The sequence below is a fragment of the Gigantopelta aegis genome, chromosome 14, assembly GCF_016097555.1.
Source record: "Gigantopelta aegis isolate Gae_Host chromosome 14, Gae_host_genome, whole genome shotgun sequence".
In the NCBI taxonomy this organism is placed as follows: domain Eukaryota; kingdom Metazoa; phylum Mollusca; class Gastropoda; order Neomphalida; family Peltospiridae; genus Gigantopelta; species Gigantopelta aegis.
In genome coordinates this window covers 51,365,917-51,389,760 of record NC_054712.1, presented here as the reverse complement: position 1 = coordinate 51,389,760, position 23,844 = coordinate 51,365,917, and the positions used below count along the sequence as shown (strand labels likewise).

At 37.5% G+C, this 23,844-nt stretch overlaps 1 protein-coding gene across 1 annotated transcript in view; it reads right to left on the bottom strand.

Annotated features, from left to right (window-relative positions):
* The window catches only part of LOC121388553, a 35,139-nt gene that overhangs the window by 8,921 nt on the left and 2,374 nt on the right, over positions 1–23,844 (bottom strand). Inside the window, exons 2-13 of the mRNA XM_041519933.1 lie at positions 18,867–18,976; positions 15,409–15,501; positions 12,241–12,370; positions 10,259–10,355; positions 9,275–9,329; positions 7,896–7,993; positions 6,373–6,433; positions 4,967–5,785; positions 3,612–3,726; positions 2,163–2,322; positions 1,105–1,282; positions 1–60 (exon numbers count right to left, since the gene is read on the bottom strand). The exon at positions 1–60 is cut by the window's left edge and continues 96 nt beyond it. Of these exons, the coding sequence (XP_041375867.1) occupies positions 1–60; positions 1,105–1,282; positions 2,163–2,322; positions 3,612–3,726; positions 4,967–5,785; positions 6,373–6,433; positions 7,896–7,993; positions 9,275–9,329; positions 10,259–10,355; positions 12,241–12,370; positions 15,409–15,501; positions 18,867–18,941 (1,941 nt within the window). The 5' untranslated portion in view covers positions 18,942–18,976. The remainder of the gene's footprint in view (positions 61–1,104; positions 1,283–2,162; positions 2,323–3,611; positions 3,727–4,966; positions 5,786–6,372; positions 6,434–7,895; positions 7,994–9,274; positions 9,330–10,258; positions 10,356–12,240; positions 12,371–15,408; positions 15,502–18,866; positions 18,977–23,844) is intronic.

Genomic DNA, 23,844 nt, shown 5'->3' with positions numbered 1-23,844 from the left:
GCCCACTAGTGGGGGACAGTTACAGAGCTCTTCGCAGGCTTTCCATACCAGGAGCACTTCCTGTAATAATGGGTAATCACTGGCATTAACTGATTAAAATGCGTTAATGTATAACTATATATATATATATATATACTGTTGTTAAGGTGAGACAAAAGTACTTGGCAAATTATAGATACTTAGTGAATCATTCTTATATAAGAGAATCCAGGTGTTGGTAGAATAAAACAAAAAGATGGCTGACGGAAGGAAGGAAAGAAATGTTTTATTTAACGACGCATTCAACACATTTTATTTACGGTTTTATGGCGTCGGACATATGGTTAAAGACCACACAGATATTGAGGGAGGAAACCCGCTGTCGCCACTTTATGGGCTACTCTTTTCGATTATCAGCAAGGGAACTATTATATGCACCATCCCATAGACAGGATAGCACACACCATGGCCCTAGATGTACCAGTTGTGGTGCACTGGCTGGAGCGAGAAATAGCCCAATGGGCCCACCGACGAGGATCGGATGTCTGACGAAGGTAAAAAAAAGTCATCTTGAGTGGGATGACACACAGACAACGCCAAGGTCTGGGTAGGTATTTGGAAAGACCCTAAAGATAGATAAGAGTAAAAGTAAGCGATGGTGAAAAGAGGAAGTGCAAACCACGTATGATGGTCTAAGGCGGATCTACAGACTGGAGGATAAGGCGACCTGTCATAATTAACAAAACTTCAAGTGCTCCATTTGTTTTTACAATTTCAAACATATTACACTCATTGCATAATGAAACACACCGCGCTCATTATTAATAGTGAGATCATCACCACCACCATCTTTGACTCAACCTATTGATGTTAACACATATTACACTCGTTGCATAATGAAACACACCGCGTTCATTATTAATGGTGTGGTCATCACCATCATCATCTTTGACTCAAACTGTTGATGTCAACACATATTACATTCATTACATGATTTTTTTCCAATTTTCCTTTCACTAGTCCCGAATTCAGGAGTTGGTCTATGTACCCTTTTACCTTTAGTCCCCCCCCCCCCCCAAACTATTTTGTGGGCCCGCTCCTGAAGGTAAGTTTTGAAAGTAGTACCTGGGACAGGTAGCTGAACTGACTGGGTAGATCCAGGATGGTGAGGACCAGGTCGAGACGCGGACCGAGGTAAGGAATGTCACACAGCTCCATCATGAACTTGTCAACGGAGTGCAGCGCGTCACGTGACCCTTTGTACTCCTTGTACATTTCCAAGTCGTCTGCTGTCGGCTGGTATCTAGGTGGTGTTATTTTCAAATTGGTTGAATTAATTTGTCTTAGAAGGATACATTTCGTATAATTACTAATCAAATCGACAGTATTATAATTAGTGTAACTGTAATATTGTACTTATAATTACTCAATGCCGTATTACTATATACGATTTAAAAAGACAAAGTGTAAGTTGGCAGGATTTGACAGCCCGTGAACTTAACCACTCGGCCAAACAAGTCTTCCATAACGAAATGGAAGACCAATTAACCGTAGTTACGAAAGCGTGCTGACAGTAACCCGGTTTGAAACTAATGTAACAGTTTGTATTAAAATACAGTGATTTTTTTAATTGCAAAAGAGCTACAACATAATAGAATTGAATAGATTAGATATTTAATGACACCCCAGCAGGAAAAACACATTGGCTATTGGGTGTCAAACTATGATATATGCAAACATTAAGTGATGATCTGGGCTATGCCAGAGACATAACCAATGCTATCATACTCATCAGCAGCCAGTAGCACAAGAAAATACATCTTCTTCATTATCTTTACTGCCAACACCACCACCACCCTCATACCGATCGTCATTAATACCACCAACTTTATCATCATAGTCATCAACATCATCTTCATCAGTATTAACGTCATTGTTACCACAACTACCTTGATAATAATAATAGGAAGACGACGAAAAAGAAGGAGATGGAGAGGGAGAACAAAAGATTAAGAAGAAATGAAAGAGAAAAAGAAAAGAATAAGACGAGTATGAAGAAGAAGAAGAAGAAGAAGAAACGGAAGAAGAAGAAGGAGGAGGAGGAGGAGGAGGAGGAGGAGGAAGAGGAGGAGGAGGAGAAAAAAAGGAGAAGTAGAGTCTGCATCATCATCATTTTCGTCTACCTTCGTATGGTCCTGAGTTTGTCTGCCGGGAACTCTGGTATTTCTACAGTTGACTGTAATGCGGTCTTCAGTAGCTCTATGACGTCAGTCTTGAGACCAGCAAACACGATACCCAGATTCTGGGCTCGCTTCGAGTCTAACATCACCTCCTTCTTGGAAGCTGCAAGACAGATCAGACAATTGTGGTGTCACATAGTAGTGGGTTTGTATTATGTGCGAACATACGATGAATCTGTGAGGCTGCCCTGTTTCCTGATTTGAACTCTAGCAAAACTATTTGTTGAGGCAATAGATTTGTATCATGCGTTTTGTTATTGGTTTTCTTGTTTACTGCTAGACGTCGGTTTAGTATTTGTTGTTGTGTACATTGGTATCTCCAGCTGCTGTCGTGTCTTATGCTATTAGTTATGTAGCTTATCAATGAATCTTTAAAATGTCAGGGAACATTCTTTCCGATCACATAGCAAATTGTCCATGGGTCTTTAATTAACATGTTTGACCCAGAAGGAAATACATTCCTGAATAATGAATTATTTGCTTAGTGTTCAGGTAGCTGCATATTGTTTTAATTTCAATAAATACATAATGTAATATGCCCGTTTTGCTGGATGTCCATACACAACATCATTTGATACTAATCTGCTTCAAGTCTTGCATGCTAACACTATTCATTCTCATAGTGAAACAAGTGACTTTTACCAATTCAGGGGCGGGACGTAGTCCAGTGGTAAAGCGTTCGCTTGATGCGCGGTCGGTCTAGGATCAATCCCCATCGGTGGACACATTGGGCTAAATCTCGTTCCAGCCAGTGCTCCATAACTGGTGTAACAAAGGCCGTGGTATGTACTATCCTGTCTGTGGGATGGTGCATATAAAAGATCACTTTACCAATTCATGTAGTGCTGGAGTGTCTGAAACTTTAGTACAAACGATAAATTGAACTATACACAACATAGCGTGTTATTATCAGAATAACGATCAAAATTCATGTTGGTCTTTTTATAATGGAATAGGTGAAATACCCGTCGTTCAGCAGGAAATAGACTTGTGATGGCGATAAGTGCTTGGATCACAATGCGTTATGTATCTAAAGTAAACCTAAATCCACATTCTGTCCATAATTCATTATAATGTGGTGCTATCAATTCATATACAAATCCATGGGCCGTATCTCGGGTGGAGGTGGGGGGGGGGGGGGGGGGGTAGTTCAGTACGTTGAGTGTTCGCTTAAGGTGCTTACACCGCAGGATCGAACCACCTCGGTGGATCCATCCAACTGATTGGGGGTTTTCTCGTTTCAGCTAGTGCAAAACAACTGGTCAAAGGCCGTGGTATGTATTTTTCTGTATGTGGGAAAGTGCATTTAAATTACCAAATGTTTGACATCCAATAGCCGATGATTAATTAATTAATATGATATAGTGGTGTCGTTAAACAAAGCAAATTTACCTTTGGGTGGTTCTATTTTGACATCTTTTTCCGACAACGAAAACTGAGTGTCCATCAACGTCCGATCCAAACGTTCTGTGACGTCACGGACGTCTTTCCATACAGTTGCTTCAACCTGTTGATGTCAACACATATTACACTCATTACATGATGAAACACACCAAGTTCATTGTTAATAGTGTGATCATCACCACCATCATCTTTGTCTCAACCTGTTGGTGTCAACACATATTACACTCATTACATGATGAAACACACCGAGTTCATTGTTAATAGTGTGATCATCACCACCATCATCTTTGTCTCAACCTGTTGGTGTCAACACATATTACACTCATTACATGATGAAACACACCGCGTTCATTGTTAATAGTGTGATCATCACCACCATCATCTTTGTCTCAACCTGTTGATGTCAACACATATTACATTCATTACATGATGAAACACACCGAGTTCATTGTTAATAGTGTGATCATCACCACCATCATCTTTGTCTCAACCTGTTGGTGTCAACACATATTACACTCATTACATGATGAAACACACCGCGTTCATTGTTAATAGTGTGATCATCACCACCATCATCTTTGTCTCAACCTGTTGATGTCAACACATATTACACTCATTACATGATGAAACACACCGCGTTCATTGTTAATAGTGTGATCATCACCACCATCATCTTTGTCTCAACCTGTTGGTGTCAACACATATTACACTCATTGCATACTGAAACACACCGCGTTCATTGTTAATAGTGTGATCATCACCACCATCATCTTTGTCTCAACCTGTTGGTGTCAACACATATTACACTCATTGCATACTGAAACACACCGCGTTCATTATTAATAGTGTTATCATCACCACCATCATCTTTGACTCAACCTGTTGGTGTCAACACGTATTACACTCATTGCATACTGAAACACACCGCGTACATTAATAGTATTATCATCACCACCATCATCTTTGACTCAATATTTTGCTGTCAACACATATTACATCTATTGCATGATGAAATACACCGCGTTCATTATTAATGACATCTTTGACATCACGCCTTCTATGAGATCGTATTATATGATTCACTTAGCTTGTGGTCCATTGTTCTATCAAATGGCCAAATTAGGATATATTCCCAATAATGTCTGTCACTATCTACACTACTAGTAACTACATAGATATATTGTGATCACCATCATCATCATCATCACCACCACCATCATCATCACCATCATCATCATCACCATCATCAATTATCATTATTATTATAATCATCACCATCTATTTATTATTATTATTATTATTATTATTATTATTATTATTATTATTATTATACATTGACTTACCTGGAAAATCTTTGACCAGTGTACTTGCTTGAGTTTCATCTTTGGGACGTATTTTAACTTAACTCCTGTTTTAGTGTTCTTGAATTGTTGCGGAGGAGGAGGGGGTGGGCGCAGTGCTGTCGAACCATTTGCAGACAGAGAGCTGTGCACTTTCTGATGACTTTCTATGACATTATTATTATTATTATTAATAGTATGAGCATATTTCGACTTTGACAACACATCATCATGACTGTTCTTATTTTTATCTACATCAGTCGTTTCGTAATCAGGAGCCGGCTCCTGCAACGTATGTTTACTGTCCTTTAAACTGTTTTGGATCTTGTGTCCGTTAACTTCATTGGATGCAGCGTTGCCAATCGTCTGCCACTTGGCCCTTACGGAAGCTACCGAACGGAAACGATCGTCGTCCGATTCGTTCGTTTCCGCCGACTCCTGTTCTTCGTCGTTTGGTACCCCTGGTGCTTTCCTGCTGTCAGTTAGTGTTTTCTTTGCCAGATAGGCTGCGGGTTTTGGGCGATTTGCTGTGGGCAATTGCTCCAAAGTGTCCGTACTGTCGACATAGCTGAGGTGGACACTGACAGTAGCAGTGATCCCTTTTTTGTTGGGGATTCTGGGATCGGTCTCTCCATTCCCCGTTTCGTTCACGGGCTCCTGAGTAGGTTCCTTGTTTGGCTGATTGTGTAGACTTTTCTGGGGTAAGGTGAAGGTCGCGGTGTCACTCTGGACGGTCGAGTCGTTGTTTGATAGGATGGATGACGACAACGAGTCTAAGATCATCATAGTATTTCGCTTGGATCTCAGCGCCACATGAAATGCCTGTAAAATATTATAGAAATAAGGATGATGATAGTGGTGATGATGATGATGATGATGATGATGATGGTGGTGGTGGTGGTGGTGGTGGTGGTGGTGGTGGTGGTGATGATGATGACGATGATGATGGTGGTGATGATGATGATGGTGGTGATGATGGTGGTGGTGATGATGATGATGGTGGTGGTGATGATGATGAGGACGACGAAGCCGATGATGATTATGAAATTTTCAAAAATGATTATGGTTAAAGTTAAAGTTTGTTTTGTTTAACGACACCACTAGATAAAATTGATTTATTAATAATCGGCTATTGGATGTCAAAGGACAGCTATATGAAATCGAAATTTAATTACGATAATTGTTATAAAACAATAAACAAACTAGAAACATAAACTACAATATTATTGAAGAAAAAGGAATCAAATTTATTTCGAAATGAAAAAAAGATTTTGGCTTTGTATTTTTATTTTGTATTATTATTTTTTTTAATTTATTTTTTATTATCATTATTTTTTTTGGAAGGGGGGGGGCAAAAAAGGGGAACCACCCTCTACCGCCTGTGGGTCCTCCTCTACCATGTCACTTACTCGCATCCATTGTTCCCGTTCTGATTCAGCTGCAGATTTTGAATCGTTGAGAACTCGAAACCTACAAAAGGGAGACAACACATATTTTAAAATTCGAACAACGGTACTGAAGTTATTTCCCTTACAATTAACTTCAAAAATATCCGACGCCATATAACCGTAAATAAAATATGTTGAGTGTGTCGTTAAATAAAACATTTCTTTCCTTCCTTCCTTCTTCGAAAATAAGTATAAAACGTAGTGTACATAAGAACCGGCTATATCGGCCTCGGCGGTTTTGTGGTTAAGCCATCGGACATAAGGCTGGTAGGTACAGGGTTCGCAGCTCGGTACCAGCTCCCACCCAGATCGAGTTTTAACGACTCAATGTGTAGGTGTAAGACCACTAGACTCTCTCTATCTCTCTCTCTCTCTCTCTCTCTCTCTCTCTCTCTCTCTCTCTCTCTCTCTCTCTCTCTCTCTCTCTCTCTCTCTCTCTCTCTCTCTCTCTCTCTCTCTCTCTATCACTAAACCACTAACACACTAACCCCTAACTCACTGTCATGGACAGACAGTCCAGATAGCTGAGGTGTGTGCCCAGGACAGCGTGCTTGAACCTTAATTGGATATAAGCACGAAAATAAGTTAAAATGAAATGTATAGAAGTATTGTATACAATAACCGGCAGTACTGATACAACGTATATGATTAGTTAATTCAATTGACTGGCTATGATAGCCATAAAATCGAATGGTAAATCAATGGTTTATTCGTTATGTGGCATAGCACGCTCTCGCCAACGCAGACCGATTTCACCCTCGATAGTTGTGAGTTTTATTAATCGAAGTAGGTAGATACAGATACAATTTTTCAAATAGCTAACCAACCATTTTGTGTTATCTTCAGGTCTCACTAATTTGGAAACAAAAGCTTTTTATCTGTTCTGAGCACGCCAAGGTCCTTTTAGTACAGTAATGTTAATATAGACGGCAAAGATTTGTACATATTCAAAAATGTATTTAAAGATATTTTAATTTAACAGCTTAACTTCCCATTGGTTTGAGGTTAGTATTTTTGTAGTTAATTGGAATTACATATTTGGGACACAGCCTTTATCGTCTCAGCATTGGTGCGACCTAAACCCTGACCTTGCAGACATACACATGTAGCTAAACGGTCTCCTAAGTTTGCAGGGTGTGGGTGGGGCTGGCTGATGTTTGCCGGAATTAAATACATTTTTTTAATCTGGATTATAATGTTTATTCATATTTTCTGCACAACCTAGCAGTTATATAAGGTTCCAAGCGATCACTACGCACAACTAAATTATTATGGTGACTAGAATGATGTAAAACTGACTCCAGCACTGGGAGACCGGAAGTTGTTCATCTATACGACCTTGAAATATTTCAAGTAAATGTATATACCTAAACCTCCACCCATCCCCTTCCCATTATTAATGTTTTGCTTGTTTTTATGTTTTTATGTTTGCTTTTTTTTCACTAGGTGTTGGTGTATTAATTTATTTTAATTTGTCTACTCACACGTATTCACGTTCACGAACCCTCACGACAAAACTTCCTTGACCAACTTTCTTGAGATGACAAATTTCATTCCACACTTGGATGATATTCAAAGCAAGCTGCAGTTGAAAGCAAAAATCAAATACAATATTTATATTTATTTCTCATTTTTCTTTTGCTATAATTATTATGTAATCACTATATGAAATGTTCCGTACCGAAATGTTTAGATGTGGTGTCGTGACCGTACATTGGACTTTCCTTAAAAAAATACCACCGCAATGTAGATAGTTCACATTACCCGAATTTATAAAAACGTCCTACGTGTATATAGCCATTTCTATGTTAAGTGACACAGGTGGCGACTTCCATTGCCGTTGTATTTATGGCATTGATCTGTGTAGGCATTATTTGGCACGATGTGTGTATTGTAATCAGCTGAATTTAAGCAACCCCAAAACAAAAGACCCTTGCGAAGTGCGGTATCGTGTAAGTACAATAAAGAAGGCAGTGCAGACGGAAATAGTAGAAGTGATCAGAACGATCGGAAACTGTTACCACGGCCTTGCATATTATAGATACGTTTTATAATCTTGGAAAGAACACACATTTTATTTTGTCTCTTACAATAATGATACAGAAGGAACACATTTCATTCTTCATAAAATCCATACTTTTTGACGCATTCATATATCATATATCATATACACAATCCAGTTTCAATGTTTGTGTTCGTGTATTCATACACGTTTGTGTGTACGTGATACGAGAATACAATGCAATATAGTTTATTACGTGACCAAATATATATTAATAGTGTATACATAACAGACGCCGTGTGTTTGCATGTCTGCGAGTATGTGTTTGAATGCAATTATATGTGTGTATACAGGTATCCTTTTGTGCGGCTGTATATTTGAAATATATGTGCGCGTGCTTTTCTATTGCAAAGACGACATTGCTCCGGAATTGATTAAACACTTCTTAACGGTATATGAGTAAACAAAGTTAACATTTTATTAATTTTACGTCTGGGTTATGTTTATACAAATCAATCAGTTAATCAATAAAAAAATAATAATAATGTTTTGCGTTGTGTGTTCCTTTAAAACAAAATTAAGCATGGATGTAAAATACACCTAATTATATCTACTATGACAATAGCGTTTTGTCACGTAATCTAGTTTTGTACCTGCCACAGTAAAAATATACAAAGTTATTCATTTTCTTCGTGCTGTTGGTACAAGGTGAAACTGTTTGCTATACCAAGTACATGTATATTGATTGCCGCGGTGTAATCATTCGTGTGTGCTTTTGTTCTTGTGTTGTTATTATTCATGTTGTGTGATGAAATATTGAATAGAGATCATATCTCGCTGATTAATTAGCTGTTTACTTACCTGGTCTCCGGGTTTGAAGTAAGAGAATTCGCCAGGAGTTATTTGTAATCGACGTCTGCAAAACAATGGGAAACAGAAAATACTAAGAATACTGTCCGATATGGTTTATTATGTCAAATATTTGTATTCACAACAGAAGATATCTAAATATACTAAACTAAATACATATTTCGTTTTAAATTTTTTGTAAAGCTAGTGGTCATAAATATTTTATACAATTATGCAGTTTGTGTATGTTTTTTCTATAAGAAAAATATATAAAACGTTTTATAATTATATCTGGATGTGTAGTCTAGATTAAATAAATAAACATTAATATTATCAAAGTTATCGCCATCATCAACATCAGCAGCATAACCATCATCACATTTTTTTTTCATGCAAGTCCAAATATATGGCCCCAAGAAACGATAACCCTACCGAATTATGAATATGGAATATGGAATATGGAATTGTATTGAAATATATGGAGACTGTAACTCTGATATTTCACACACTTTACTAAATGGATGTGTGCCACCATCAGTGGATATTTTAAACCCATAGGTCAAATATTATTAAAATAGCTTCATATTTCAAATTGTAATTAAACACATGCGACCCTCGTTGCGATTAAAGTTTGTCTTGTTTGCTTTCCTTTAACGACACCACTAGAGCACATTGATTAATTAAGCATCGGCTATTGGATGTCAAACATTTGGTAATTAGGACTCGTAGTCATCAGAGGAAACCCGCTACATTTTTTACAATGCAGCAAGGGCTCTTTTACATGTACTTTCCAACAGACAGGAAAGCACATACCACGGCTTTTGTCCAGTTGTAGTGCACTGGTTGCAACGAAAAAAAAAATCAGCTGAATGGATCCACTGATGTGGTTCGATCCTACGACGCAAGCACCTCAAGCGAGCACTCAACAGACTGAGCTGAATTCCGCCCACGCTGCGATTATTGCCATCTTGTCTCGCGTCGCATTTATCGACTTACTTGTTCCAGGTGGTGATGGTCGTGTTGCCTTTCTTCTCAATCAGTCCCTCCTTGATGACCCTCACTGGTGTCAGCAGTTCGTTTGGAGTGGATGGTCCTGCATGCAAAACATGAGATTAGTATCACTTGGTAGCACGATTCGTGTCGAGTGTATGGTCCTGCATACAAACATTCAGCAGCTAGGTTCATTTCGAGTGAATCGTGTTCCATTTCAAAACATTAACATTGTACTAGCTCGCAAGTCGATTACTTTGGAGTGGTTCGCCTTACTGTGAAAATAGTACCAGTTAGCTTGTCAGTTCGATTAAGAAGAAAAAACTACAAAAAACATTTGTGTTGTTTAACGACACCACAAGATCACAAATTGACAGATTTACAAAATGTTTGACATTTAATAGCCGATGATTAATTAATCAATGTGTTCCAGTGGTGTCGTTAAACAAAAAACAAAAAAAAATTAAATTAAAAATATTTATTTTTATAATTATGTTAAAAATATAGTGTAAAAAGCTGCGGGTAAAAACACAATACAATACGAATATAAAGTTAAGTATATATTAAAAATTGTATAACACTCAAAATGTTTTAAAAGTCCATGTAATCAGTGGCGGAGAGAGAGAGAGAGAGAGAGAGAGAGAGAGAGAGAGAGAGAGAGAGAGAGAGAGAGAGAGAGAGAGAGAGAGAGAGAGAGAGAGGAGAGAGATAGAGAGAGAGACAGAGGGAGAGAGAGGACAGAGAGTTATGGGTTAGTGGGTTGTAGTTTAGAGGAGCTGAAGAGAGAGAGGAGAGAGAGAGAGAGAGAGAGAGAGAGAGAGAGAGAGAAGAGAGAAAGAGACAGAAAGAGAGAGGAGAGAGAGAGAGAGAGAGAGAGAGAGGGAGAGTGGAGGAGAGAGAGAGAGGGAGAGAGAGAGAAGGGAGAGATAGAGAGAGAGAGAAAGAAAGGAGAGGAGAGAGAGATAGTGAGAGAGGAGAGAGAGAGAAGAGAGGGAGAGAGGAGAGAGGAGAGAGAGAGAGAGCGAGGAGAGAAGAGAGAGAGAGAGAGAGAGAGAAGAGAGAGAGGAGGAGAGAGAGAGAGAAGGAGAAAAAGGAGGGAGAGAGAGAGAAGGGAGAGAAGAGAGAGAGAGAGAGAGAGAGAGAGAGAGGGAGAGACAGAGATACAGAGAGACAGAGAGAAAGAGAAAGACTTAGTGGAAGGAGAGAGTGTTGAGAGAGTTAGGGATTTAGTGGTTTAGAAATGAGAGAGAGAGAGAGAGAGAGAGAGAGAGAGAGAGAGAGAGAGAGAGAGAGAGAGAGAGAGAGAGAGAGAGAGAGAGAGAGATACTGACTGAATTAATTAATTTACATGAATGCAATAAATATGGCTGATGTAATACACACAAGTTTGATATATAAACTTGTATCGCAAAATCCCTCTTTTTAATTGTTGTTGGGATGAAATAAATTATGTTGCATCTTGAGCATGACATAACGACTACTTTCGATGTCATTGTAATATGTGATTTTGCCACAGAGTCTGTAATACCTACCATATGCTTTAAATAATTTCGCTGTGACATTGTGTGACTGATTATTGATAAACCATTTGTAAACTAACGGTATATTATACGGTTACCATACATTTGATAAACATGTCTTGTTTTACACTGCGAGCTTAACCTCGTTCCTATTCGTCAGATATGTGTCCAAGTATACCCGCCTTTTATGCAATGATAAAACAGACCCCAGTGTTTACGAATGCGTAAGAATAAATTTTCGGTGTTTAATAACTGGATAATTTGCCTTTAATGGCGTGACAGTGTCACGTGAGGACATAAGGTGACATTCTATCAAATCACCGAATTCGGTTTCACTCAAACATTACCTAGATCTCTCAAATTTTAATCCAAATGCTACCCCATTTTAATATCAGTCTTATTACAAAATGTTAACATTATCAAAAATGGTAATTGATTTAGTCCAGTGTAACCATAAGTGGAACACACCATCCTGGTCCTCCTCGTCCGCGTTCAATATGAAGCTGAGCAGACGACATATCGAGTGCTTCTCCTCCGAGTTGTCGGCGTCAAACTCGAACACGTCATCTTTAAACTTCAGAGAAATATGAAGACCTTCCTGTATGAAAAACCCCCCCAAAACGAATCATCTTTATTATATAACATTTAGTGAAATATCTTAAAATATCAGTGAAATAAAAGTGTTAAAACACCCCAAAACGAATCATCTTTATTATATAACATTTAGTGAAATATCTCAACATATCAGTGAAATAAAAGTGTTATCAGACACTCAGTGACGATAACACATTTTAGAGTGAAAATTTCACTATTTCACTCTAAAATGTGTTATCTTTACTGTGAGAAAGCCGGAACTATTTTGCTGTTGGCATTTTGAAAATACAGATAAATTGCCAAACGTTATATAATAAATATAAAATTCCATGTTTTTTGTCAAATATGATTTATATCTCATCTCGTGACGTTTGCAGTCATATCACACTCGTAGCGCAAGCGTGTCTCGTGAGATATGATTGCAAAGTTCACGAGATGAGATACAAGTCATATTTGACCACAGAGTAATCGCTTTCTGTGTCTGTCTGACCGTCTGGTAATCTATCTGTCTTTGTCTGTGTCCGTTTGATACGCGATTGGTCTAGAATTGATCCCCGTCGGCGTGCACATTGGGCTATTTCTCTTTTCAGCCAGTGCAGCACGACTGGTATATCAAAGGTCGTGGTATGTGCCATCATGTCTGTGCATATAAAAGATTCGTTGTTACTGATGGAAAAATGTAGCTTGTTTTTTCTAAGACTCTCTCTCTCTCTCTCTCTCTCTCTCTCTCTCTCTCTCTCTCTCTCTCTCTCTCTCTCTCTCTCTCTCTCTCTCTCTCTCTCTCTCCCTCTCTCCCTCTCTCTCTCTCTCTCTCTCTCTCTCTCTCTCTCTCTCTCTCTCTCTCTCTCTCTCTCTCTCTCTCTATCTCTCTCCCTCTCCCTCTCTCTCTCTTCCTCTCTCCCTCCCCCCTCCCTCTCCCCCTCTCTCTCTCTCTCTCTCTCTCTCTCTCTCTCTCTCTCTCCTATATATATATATATATCTCCCTCTCTCTCTCTCTCGCTCTCTCTCGCTCTCTCTCTCTCTCTCTCTCTCTCTCTCTCTCTCTCTCTCTCTCTCTCTCTCTCTCTCTCTCTCTCTCTCTCTCTCTCTCTCTCTCTCTCTCTCTCTCTCTCTGTGTGTCTATTTTGTTTGCAGCCTTTTGTCTCTGTCTCTTTCTTTGTTAGTCTTTGTTTCTAGCTCCGTCAGTCTCTAGAGTTCTCGCCTGAGGTGATTAGGTCGAAGGATCGAATCCCCTCGGTGGACCCATTCTCTAACATTTACCCCTACCCCCGCCCCAACTAGTGCACCACGACAGGTATATCAAAAGCTGTGGTATGTTCTGTCTGATAGAAAGTGCATGTAAAAGATATACTTCTGCCGATGGACAAAAATAAACAGTTCATCGCAATGTGTGTTGCAGTGTCGCAATTACCAAATGTTTAACATCGGATCATGTAGCCGATGATTAATAAATCAATGGCTTCTAGTGGTGTCGTTAAACAAAACAAACGTGCTTTCTAGCTGTCTGTCTACTACGTCTCACTCGTTGTGTCTCTCCGTCTGTATGTGTCTCTGTTGTATGTGTGGCTTTGAAAACCAGTATGTATCTGCACGATACAATATTTAGAAGTGTACATTTTAATATATTATTAACAGAAAACGTAATCACGTTTTATTTCAATAGCATAGTTAATGTCAACGAAATCATGGTTTGGTAGCTACTTAAACAATATTATGATGACAATAGTGGTTATTTATAAATCACCACCTGTTTGACTTCAATAAGTAAACACACGTACCCGGTAGTGACACCCGAAACCACCAACTACCTTAATACAATGTTATCTGGTCAGAGTACTTCTCTTTCTCCTCGTCGTCATTGTATTCTAATCCCCGACGGTTACATGAGGTGCACAGCCCTTCACCTGATACCCGTAGTAACGTATTGTATTCATGGGCGTAATGAAACTGTATTCAAATACCAGTCACGATCAGGAAGTAATGTTGATATCTTTAGCTCAGCTACTTCAGGACAAACACATGATACTACGAAAGCGCTTTTAATGTGGTATTGTATTTGCATGTAAAGAACTTTGTTTGGTTTAACGACACCACTAGAGCACATTGATTATTAATCATCGGCTATTGGATGTCAAACGTATGGTAATTTTGACATATAGTCTTAGAGAGGAAACCCACTACATTTTTGTTCCATTAAGGTCAAGGTCAAAGGGTTTTACGTGCACGTTCAGAGCAAGCTGTTGTAGCGCACGCCTGTCGTGGGCACAGGTGCCGGCTTTGGCCGGCCTCTCTGTCCAAGACAGGAAATTGTTCCATTAATAGCAAGGGATCTTTTATATGCGCCATCCCACAGACAGGATAGCACACACCCCGGCCTTTGATATACCAGTCGTGGTGCACTGGCTGGAACGAGAAATAGCTCAATGAGCCCACCGACGGGGATCGATCCCAGACTGACCACGCATCAAGCAAGCGCTTTACCACTGGGCTATGTCCCGTCCCTTGTATATAAAGAAGACAATATTATATTTACATTAGAATCCAAACATATGACATGCTTATCAGCTTTATATGAAGGGACGGATCTAACTAACTCAATCCGTAGAACACTCGTCTCAGACGATTGGGTAGAATCACCTTAGTGGACACATTCTCTTATTGGTTTATCCTGTCCCAACCAGGATCCCATGACAGGCCGTGGTATGTGCTGTCCTGTCTGTGAGAAAATTCATATAAAATATCCTTTGCTGTTAATAGAAATATGTAGTGGGTTTCCTCTCAGACTACTTCTCAATAATTGCCAAGTGTTTGTCATTCAAATGCTGATCATTAATCAATCAATGGGATCTAGTGGTGTCGTCAAACAGCAACAAAAAAAATGTTTTTTTAACTTTATCAGTTTTATATCTGAATAAAAGTTTGGGACTTTTGTAAGGATAAGGAAGGAAGGAAATGTTTTATTTAACGACGCACTCAACATATTTTATTTACGGTTATAAGGCGTCGGAATTTTAAGGATAAATAAAAGTTTGTAGCATTTACCTCCGAATCGAAGTGTTCAAGACTGCTAAACGGGTAAGTGTTTTTTATGTGACCTCGTTTGATCAGGTATATTGATGTCCCAGAAAAATCAAGCTGAAAAAAGAGATGAACATAGACATAATTATTATATTAATAGATCCATATTTCCCACACATGAGTATATAAAAACACAAATTATCTGTTGGCACGACTCGAACGTACTGCAGTGATTCGCATGACATATGACAGATCGCGATCTTTTTTCCTGTTTTTTTTTTATTCAGAACATCAATATATTAATATAGTACACATACATAAGACTATAAATATAAAAACACATTAAGAATAAACACACACACACACACACACACTCACTCACACACACACACACTCACTCGCTCGCACACACACACACATAGACAGACACACACGCACACACACACGCACGCAAGCACGCACGTATATGTAATGTCAAACTATAAGAATATTCATCACATAATATATTATTTTTGCACATTTGTATAATTAAACAATATTTAATATTATTATATCAAAAAACCCACACCTATTTTAAACTGCCATTCCCGCCCATAAGTATATATTATATATATATATATATATATATATATATATATATATATATATATATATATATATATATATATATATATATATAATAATAGTAATATATTTGTTATCACTATTGGACATAAAGTGATCAACACAATGTTAGTGGAGCAGGTACACTAAATTTTTAGTATTCACTAATAACTCATTACTCGGAGTTTCAGGCTCCTCGCCTTCATCAGATGAGTGTTTATAATTGTGACAGTTAAGGTCACAATTATAAACACTCATCTGATGAAGGCGAGGAGCCTGAAACTCCGAGTAATGAGTTATTAGTGAATACTAAAAAATTTAGTATATATATATATATATATATATATTTCAAATAAAAGTATCATTCAAAACCTTTTATGCAGAAAAAGATACATTAAATCATATTTACGTTTAAATAATTACAAACACTAAATGTAATTAATTAATCCCATTCAATATATTAACGTTTAAAGAAAAAAAAAGAGAGAAAAAGACAAATGTATTGTCACAAACATGGTCATTAAATAAGCGCATGCTGACATTTAAAATGTTAACGAAATTCTCGCACTCATCCTTCTTTTATTCACTCTCTTTCACAGCCTTAATCGCTCGGCCAACGGGGACATCTACACAAATGGAATCCCAATTATCCATATTTAAGTAAGTGCGCTGTCAAACGCTCGGTTCGAAAATAATGTAACAGTTTGGTATTTTTATACAGGAATTTTTTATGACGCTCTCGGAGACTAATAGTCCATCGGCACAAACGTCGATCCAGTAAATATAATATTTAAAAACACTAAATATCAAAGGACAAGATTCGAACCTATTGCACCAGATTTGCATGTCATTTGACATCCCGCGACCTTACGCGCTCGGCCAATGGGAGCCCAGTTAACCGAAGTTAAGGAAGTGTGCTGTCCAAGGTAACCAGTCAATTCGTACCATAGTCATTTCGTACCATAGCCATTTTGTACTCAATTTTACCATTTCGTACCCAAGTCATTTCGTACCCTGGTCATTTTGTACCATAGTTATTTGGTCATTTCGTACCATGGTTATTTCTTACCATGTCTGTTTGGTCATTGTCCAATACTTGGCTTTGAGGCTCGAAATGGACAGCGAGCAAGAGGCAATTTCTATTACAAATACTCAAAATGCTTTCAGATAATCCGTTTTACAACCAGCGTTTGCTTTTGATTTTAAACAATAGTACACCTATTTAAATAATAATTTTTAAAAAAAAACCTATTTCCAATTATGTTGACATCTGGGCTACCAATATTAAATTATATATCTTGAGAAAAGTTATTAGTTTAGTGGTATATAGAATTATATTAAAATGTATGGCAATTCAAGTTGTCGAGAACTGATTCTTAATATGACTCCAGATTAAAACGTAGGAAGCAGAGATTGTATCCCTATTTCACAAAACGAATTTTGATCCTTGATTTCTTGTATTTAAAGATAGTCAGAGATGACTTATTGTACGATCTAGTTTTTTTCAATTTTCAATAATATGCAAGTGCATACGCACGAACGCACGAACGCACGAACGCACGCCTGACTATGCGCCAACTATCAAGACTAATGTTGGTAATGTCACACATACCATAGAAGTACACGTATGCTGCAGGCGTTATGTAATTAAAATTAGATAATATACTCAGTGACAGCTATGGCTGTAATGTTACACAGATAATGAGAACCCAACTCGTTAAACGTCAATAATATAACAGAACATGGTAATATGTATTACTGTAACAAAAGACGAATATCGCAGAAAGCAAAAGATGTCGATGTGGTCAATTTCGCTCGCAAAGTGGTTAAGTAGTAGGTACTGAGGTCGTAACCCAGCACCGACTCCCACCCAATGTAATCTTCAAGAGACAATACAAACAAAACTCTCTCTCTCTCTCTCTCTCTCTCTCTCTCTCTCTCTCTCTCTCTCTCTCTCTCTCTCTCTCTCTCTCTCTCTCTCTCTCTCTCTCTCTCTCTCTCTCTCTTTCTCTTTCTCTCTCTCTCTCTCTCTCTCCCTCTCCCTCTCCCTTTCTCTTAATGAACATTCAATCACGCCTATGTATTGTTTTGATATCATGTAAAATAATTTTACTTTCACTCTATATTTAAAGGGATATTCTTGAATTCTCTGCATTGTACCCCTGCGCGTGCTATAACCTCACCGTGGTGCAGGGGTGTAACATTCTCTTTGAGAATGGCCAATATAGCACAACTCCCCTTTTGGGGCACCTTTTGAGTGAAAGTCAGTATCTATCTGTGATATTTGTATTTTTGCACAGTTCTTTACACTGTTTTTATTTAAATCTTGAATTCTTATATTGATGTTGAACATCACTTTATTTGTTTGCATTACCATAGTTTGACACCCAATAGCCGATGTATTGTTCGTGCTGGGGTGTCGTTAAACATTCATTCATTCATTCATTCATTGCTGCATTGTAAGATGTTTCCGACTAATAAAATAGTTCAACGATTAAACTTACATATTAAATATATTTTCTTGTTTAGAATATCAGTGTCTGTATATTCAATGTGTTTCTAGGTGCCCAAACTGGATTTTGTCTTCAAATAATTTCGTACGTATGAAAAATATATATTTTAGTAAATAAAATGAAATTTAACTTAGTACAAATATTAGAACGATCAGGAACACGTTTAATATACATCCACTAATATTTTATGCAGAAAAATATATTTGATATGTAATTGCAATCATTAAAAAGTCTTTGTTAGTTGATAACATCTTACAAATTGCAGCAAACTCAGGAATGTCCCTTTAACCACTGGTTCAAATAAAAATACATATTTTTTTTCCTAAATTAAATTTTAAAAAGTTAATATAATAAATCAAAACATACCTGCAAAATTGCTCGTTTTCCATTTTTCTTATAAATTCCAAAGTTGTATGTTTTTTCTTGTAATGCCGTCGCCATTTTGAATAATCATTTTTTTCATCTGCACAGTACACCTGTAAGATTGAAGTAAAGCGAGAGGTTAATTAACTATGTCCGTCTTGCGACATTCATAACATATTACGAGTGTTAGACATAAGTTACATTTCGTCCGTGTATGTTTACCTGTAATCACCTATGAGTAATAGTGTTAACTGTCAATCATGTTATGAACAGTCCGGATTTTAGTGGTGAACACCAACTGTTATTAATATTCATAACAAGTGATCGGTGAAAACACATATAGAATTGGTCTTAAATTTTCATATTAGCATAATCAGAGTAGGAACAGTCCTGAGTTTGCAGCCACTGTAAAATGTTTGCGATAACAGCTTTGTTGGCGACTTTCATATTAAATACATTTTCTTGTTTAGAATACCAGTGTCTGTATATTAAATGTGTTTGCGGTCGTATACTAATGTCTGTAGCACTCAGATTTTACTTTAATTCGTGATATATATTTTTTACGTACGAAATTATTGGGAAGTAAAATCCGGTTTGGGCTACTACAAGCATTAGGACAACAGCAAACACCTTGGAAATACGGACACTGATATTCTAAATAAGAAAATGTATTTAATCTGTATGTTACGTCATCGAAAAGGCTCTATTTGTCGGAAACATTTTACAATGGTTGTAAACTCAGGACTGTCCCTTTAATACGAAAATATAGTTTATGTAGCGGTTGTGGGTAGCTATTCACATTAGTTAAATACAGTGACGTACGGTAGGTAACCTACTAAAGGCAGGGTCACACAAGTATATTATAATTATCTGAAAAAACAAACATCTTTTTAGAATTAGAATAATCGAAATATAGAGAAGAAAAATAACTAAACTAAATTAAACAACAACAACAACAAAATGAAATAATAATAAACAAGAAAAAGAAACAACACAAAAAACAACCAAAAAAATCAACAACAAAAACTAAACTGTTAACAAAACAAAACAAAACATTAGACAAAACAAATGAAACGAAAACCAAACGTTTATCCTTTCATAGAGATTAAATAGTTATGTCGAAAAAGACACAATCTGTATTTGAAAAAAACGATTTGTTTATTTAATACCAAAGTATCTCTAATAATTGCACGGTCCATTGATTTGTAGCTTAGAGCCAGTGATTTTTCATACGTTACGCCTAGTTAGCCACACACCAGACGCCATACATTCCAATGTTTGATGTAATTAAATGTTATTTATGTGATCTATTTTGAGGCACCGGTGAATCACGTACAGGCCCATTGACACTAAGACGAAATTAAATGTTCTGGAACTGTCAAATGATTGTATATCACTGAGGGAAAAAAAACATCACTTCAAAACACGCATTTTTCGCTATTGCAAGCAATAAAAAAAGAATGTCAAATTAATATATTGTAATCTTGTCAAAAATGTATTGATTTATTGGCGTAATACATTCTCCTCGTACAGTGCAACGTGATTTAAGGATAATACATTATTTCAGCAGTCGGGAGAACAAATCAAGAGTTAAAGTTTATTTGGGTTGATGTCATTAAAGAACATTGATTTATTCCTCATTGGCTAATGGCTGTCAAACATTTCATAATTCTGACATAAAATTATAATCATTAGGCTCATGCGTTCGGTCCGGCAAAAAAGGGGGAAAAACTCGATATACATTGGTTTCATTGAAACCGCACGCAGACACCGCATCCTGTCTGTATATATAGAATATCAGGTTACTACGTTTTAATATCGTGGTTATTTGGCGAGTTTAGATAACTGTGTAACAGGCGAGCTTCACCGTTATCGAACCGAACCAAATAACCACGATATCAAAACGTAGTAACCTGATTTGTTTAAAAAAATTTATCATGCAATCCCTTTCAAGTTATATTTTTGTGATATGTTTCAGTCAAAAGTGGTATAGAAAATATTAGTTGTATCGTGTAAAAACTACTTCCGGAAGTCGGACAATAGCAGGTGCCCAAAAGCATCTTGGGAATGGCATAGCCAGCCTAAGAGTTATGTGTTTCCAAATTTTAAATAAAATAATTTGATTATATTTCAAAGTTTGTTGTGTCACGTTACAATTTCTGTACCTTTTTCTGTGAAAATAAACTCAAGTTTATGTGTGACCGGAAGAAGATCTGTATCGCTGGTTGCTAGTGACTGTGACGTCAGACGCTGTTCTCAATGTAAACATTCTTTGTAGGAAGCTACTTGCGTTTTTGTTTCAAAATGTTTAATTAAAAACGCTGGCTAGTTCCGAATGGGAGCAAATAATGGTGAATTTAAAATTAAGAGGCAATTTGATGTTACAGGAAGTGTAAATGTTATATTTATTTATGCAGTTCAACAATTATTGCTGTAAATGGATTTACAAATGGATAGCTCATTTCCTAGTGACATGTTAACACTTCGAATTATCAGGTAGGTGTTATCAGATCAACAGGAAGCATAGTTGCATGATAAGCGTCTTTAGGGGAAAACAGTTATCATTATTAGCAAGGGATCATTCACATTTTCGCACAGACAGGATAGCACATACCACGGTCATTGATATACCACTCGTGGGTCACTGGTTGGGATGGGGAAAACCCCCACATTTTTCCCCGTAATGCTAGCAATAAAAATAATAATGTCAAAAGCAATATATTACAGCCTTCTTGAGAAATGTACCGATTATCGTACTTAATGCTCCTCCTGTCGTTTGATATGATCTGAGGAAAATACATTATTTTAGCAACAAATCCTGAAGTCTTCAACTGGTGTTTCGGAGTGGGAACACATTTATCTACTACATGTAATATCATTTGTCGTTAACGACCTGTCAGAGATATTCTGTCTGCCGACGGGTCGGGACGTAGCTCAGTGGTACAGCGCTCGCTTGATGCGCGGTCGGTCTAGAATCGATCCCCGTCGGTGGGCCCATTGGGCTATTTCTCGTTCAAGCCAATGTACCACGACTGGTATATCAAAGGCCGTGGTATGTGCTATCATGTCTATGGGGTGGTGCATATAAAAGATCCATTGCTGCTAATCGAAAGCCATGAAGTGGCGACAGCGGGTTTCATCTCTCAGTATCTGTATGGTCCTTAACCGACGCCATATAACCGTAAATAAAATGTGTTGAGTGCGTCGTTAAATAAAATATCCCTTCCTTCTTCTTCCTTCCACTACAGCAGACTGGTTATTTAAACATCGGCTACTGATCTCACACATTTGATCATTGTCACATTTAATCAAAGGAAACCTTTTACATTTTCATTACTAGCATGAGATTTTCACATGCACTTTCCCGCAGATAGGACAAAACATTCCTTAAATAAAACCAGTTGTTCAGCATTGATTGGGGGGAGGGGGGACAATCGCATTATAGGTCTACTGAGAGGATTCGATCCTTCGACCCTAACAACTCCGACAAACGCTGTATATATGGACTGAGCTATATACTGTCTTGTTGGTGAGAAAAATAACAACGATCAACCTACTTTACTAACCTCTCGGGGGCGGGGTGTAGCCCAATTGTAAAATGTCCGCCTGATGCGCGATCGGTCTAGAATCGATCCCCGCCGATGGGTCCACTGAGCTATTTCTCATTCCACCCAGTGCACCACGACTGATACATCAAAGGTTGTGTATGTGCTATCCTGTCTCTGTGATAGTGCATATAAAAGATCCCTTGCTATTAATGGGAGAATGTATCGGGTTTCCTCTTAGATTATATTTCAGAATTACCAAATTGTTTCACATCCAATGGCCGATGATCTATAAATCACTCTATTTAGTGGTGTCATTAAACAAAACAAACTTTAACACAAAACTATCGCAACTTTACGATTGCCCAGAAAAAAAGAATCGTAAAGACGATGCGATATTCCCTAAGGGAGCCTAAGAGAGCTGAGTGAATTGGACCCGATATCCACGCATTAGTTATAAACAAGTTTTGGTTTGTTCAACCACACCATTAGAACACATTGATTTATTAGTCGTCGGCTATTGGTAAATTCGACATTAAGTCTTAGAGACGAAACCTGCAACATTTTTCCATACTAACAAGGAATATTTTATATACACCATCCCACAGACATGATAGCACATACCACAACATTTGATACACCAGTCGTGGTGCACTGGCTGCAAAGTTGCCAAAGAGAGTCTAAGAGAATTTTGTGAATTTGACCCTAAAAGGCTGGGGTCTAAATCATAAAGCTCGCTTAGGCCATGTCGTATAGTTACGAGAGTGTCGAATAGTGAAAATGTCCGAATAAATAATGTCACATGATAAAGACTGTCAACAGAGTGAACGACAGATAACACCGTTGAGATTAATGTGATTCAATATCGTAATAAGACACATAGTTATGTTACTACTACTGATACTGATACTGATACTGATACTGATACTGATACTACTATTACTACTACAACAAGTACTACATCTACTGTTACTACAACTACCACTACTATTGCTAGTACTGCTACTACTACTACTATTACTACTACAATTAATGCAACTAATACTATTGCTGCTGCTGCTACTACTACTACCTCCGCCACCACCACTATTACTACTACTACTACTACTACTACTACTACTACTACTACTGATATTATTACTACTGATATTACCAGTACTACTACTACTACTACTGCTAATATCACTACTACTACCACCACTACAACTATTACTAATACTACTGCTACTACTATTTCTACATCTACTACTACTACTATTATCCTGTTCAATTATTTAGACCCAAAGTTTTTTGCAAATGTTACGTTTATTTCCTATTCGAAATTTGTTTTCTTTGCATTTACATGAAAACAAACCCAAACCCCGACAGGTTTTATATACAAATCATCATATAAAATGCACGAAGTTGACTTAATTCCACTTTTTAAAAATCTCTGT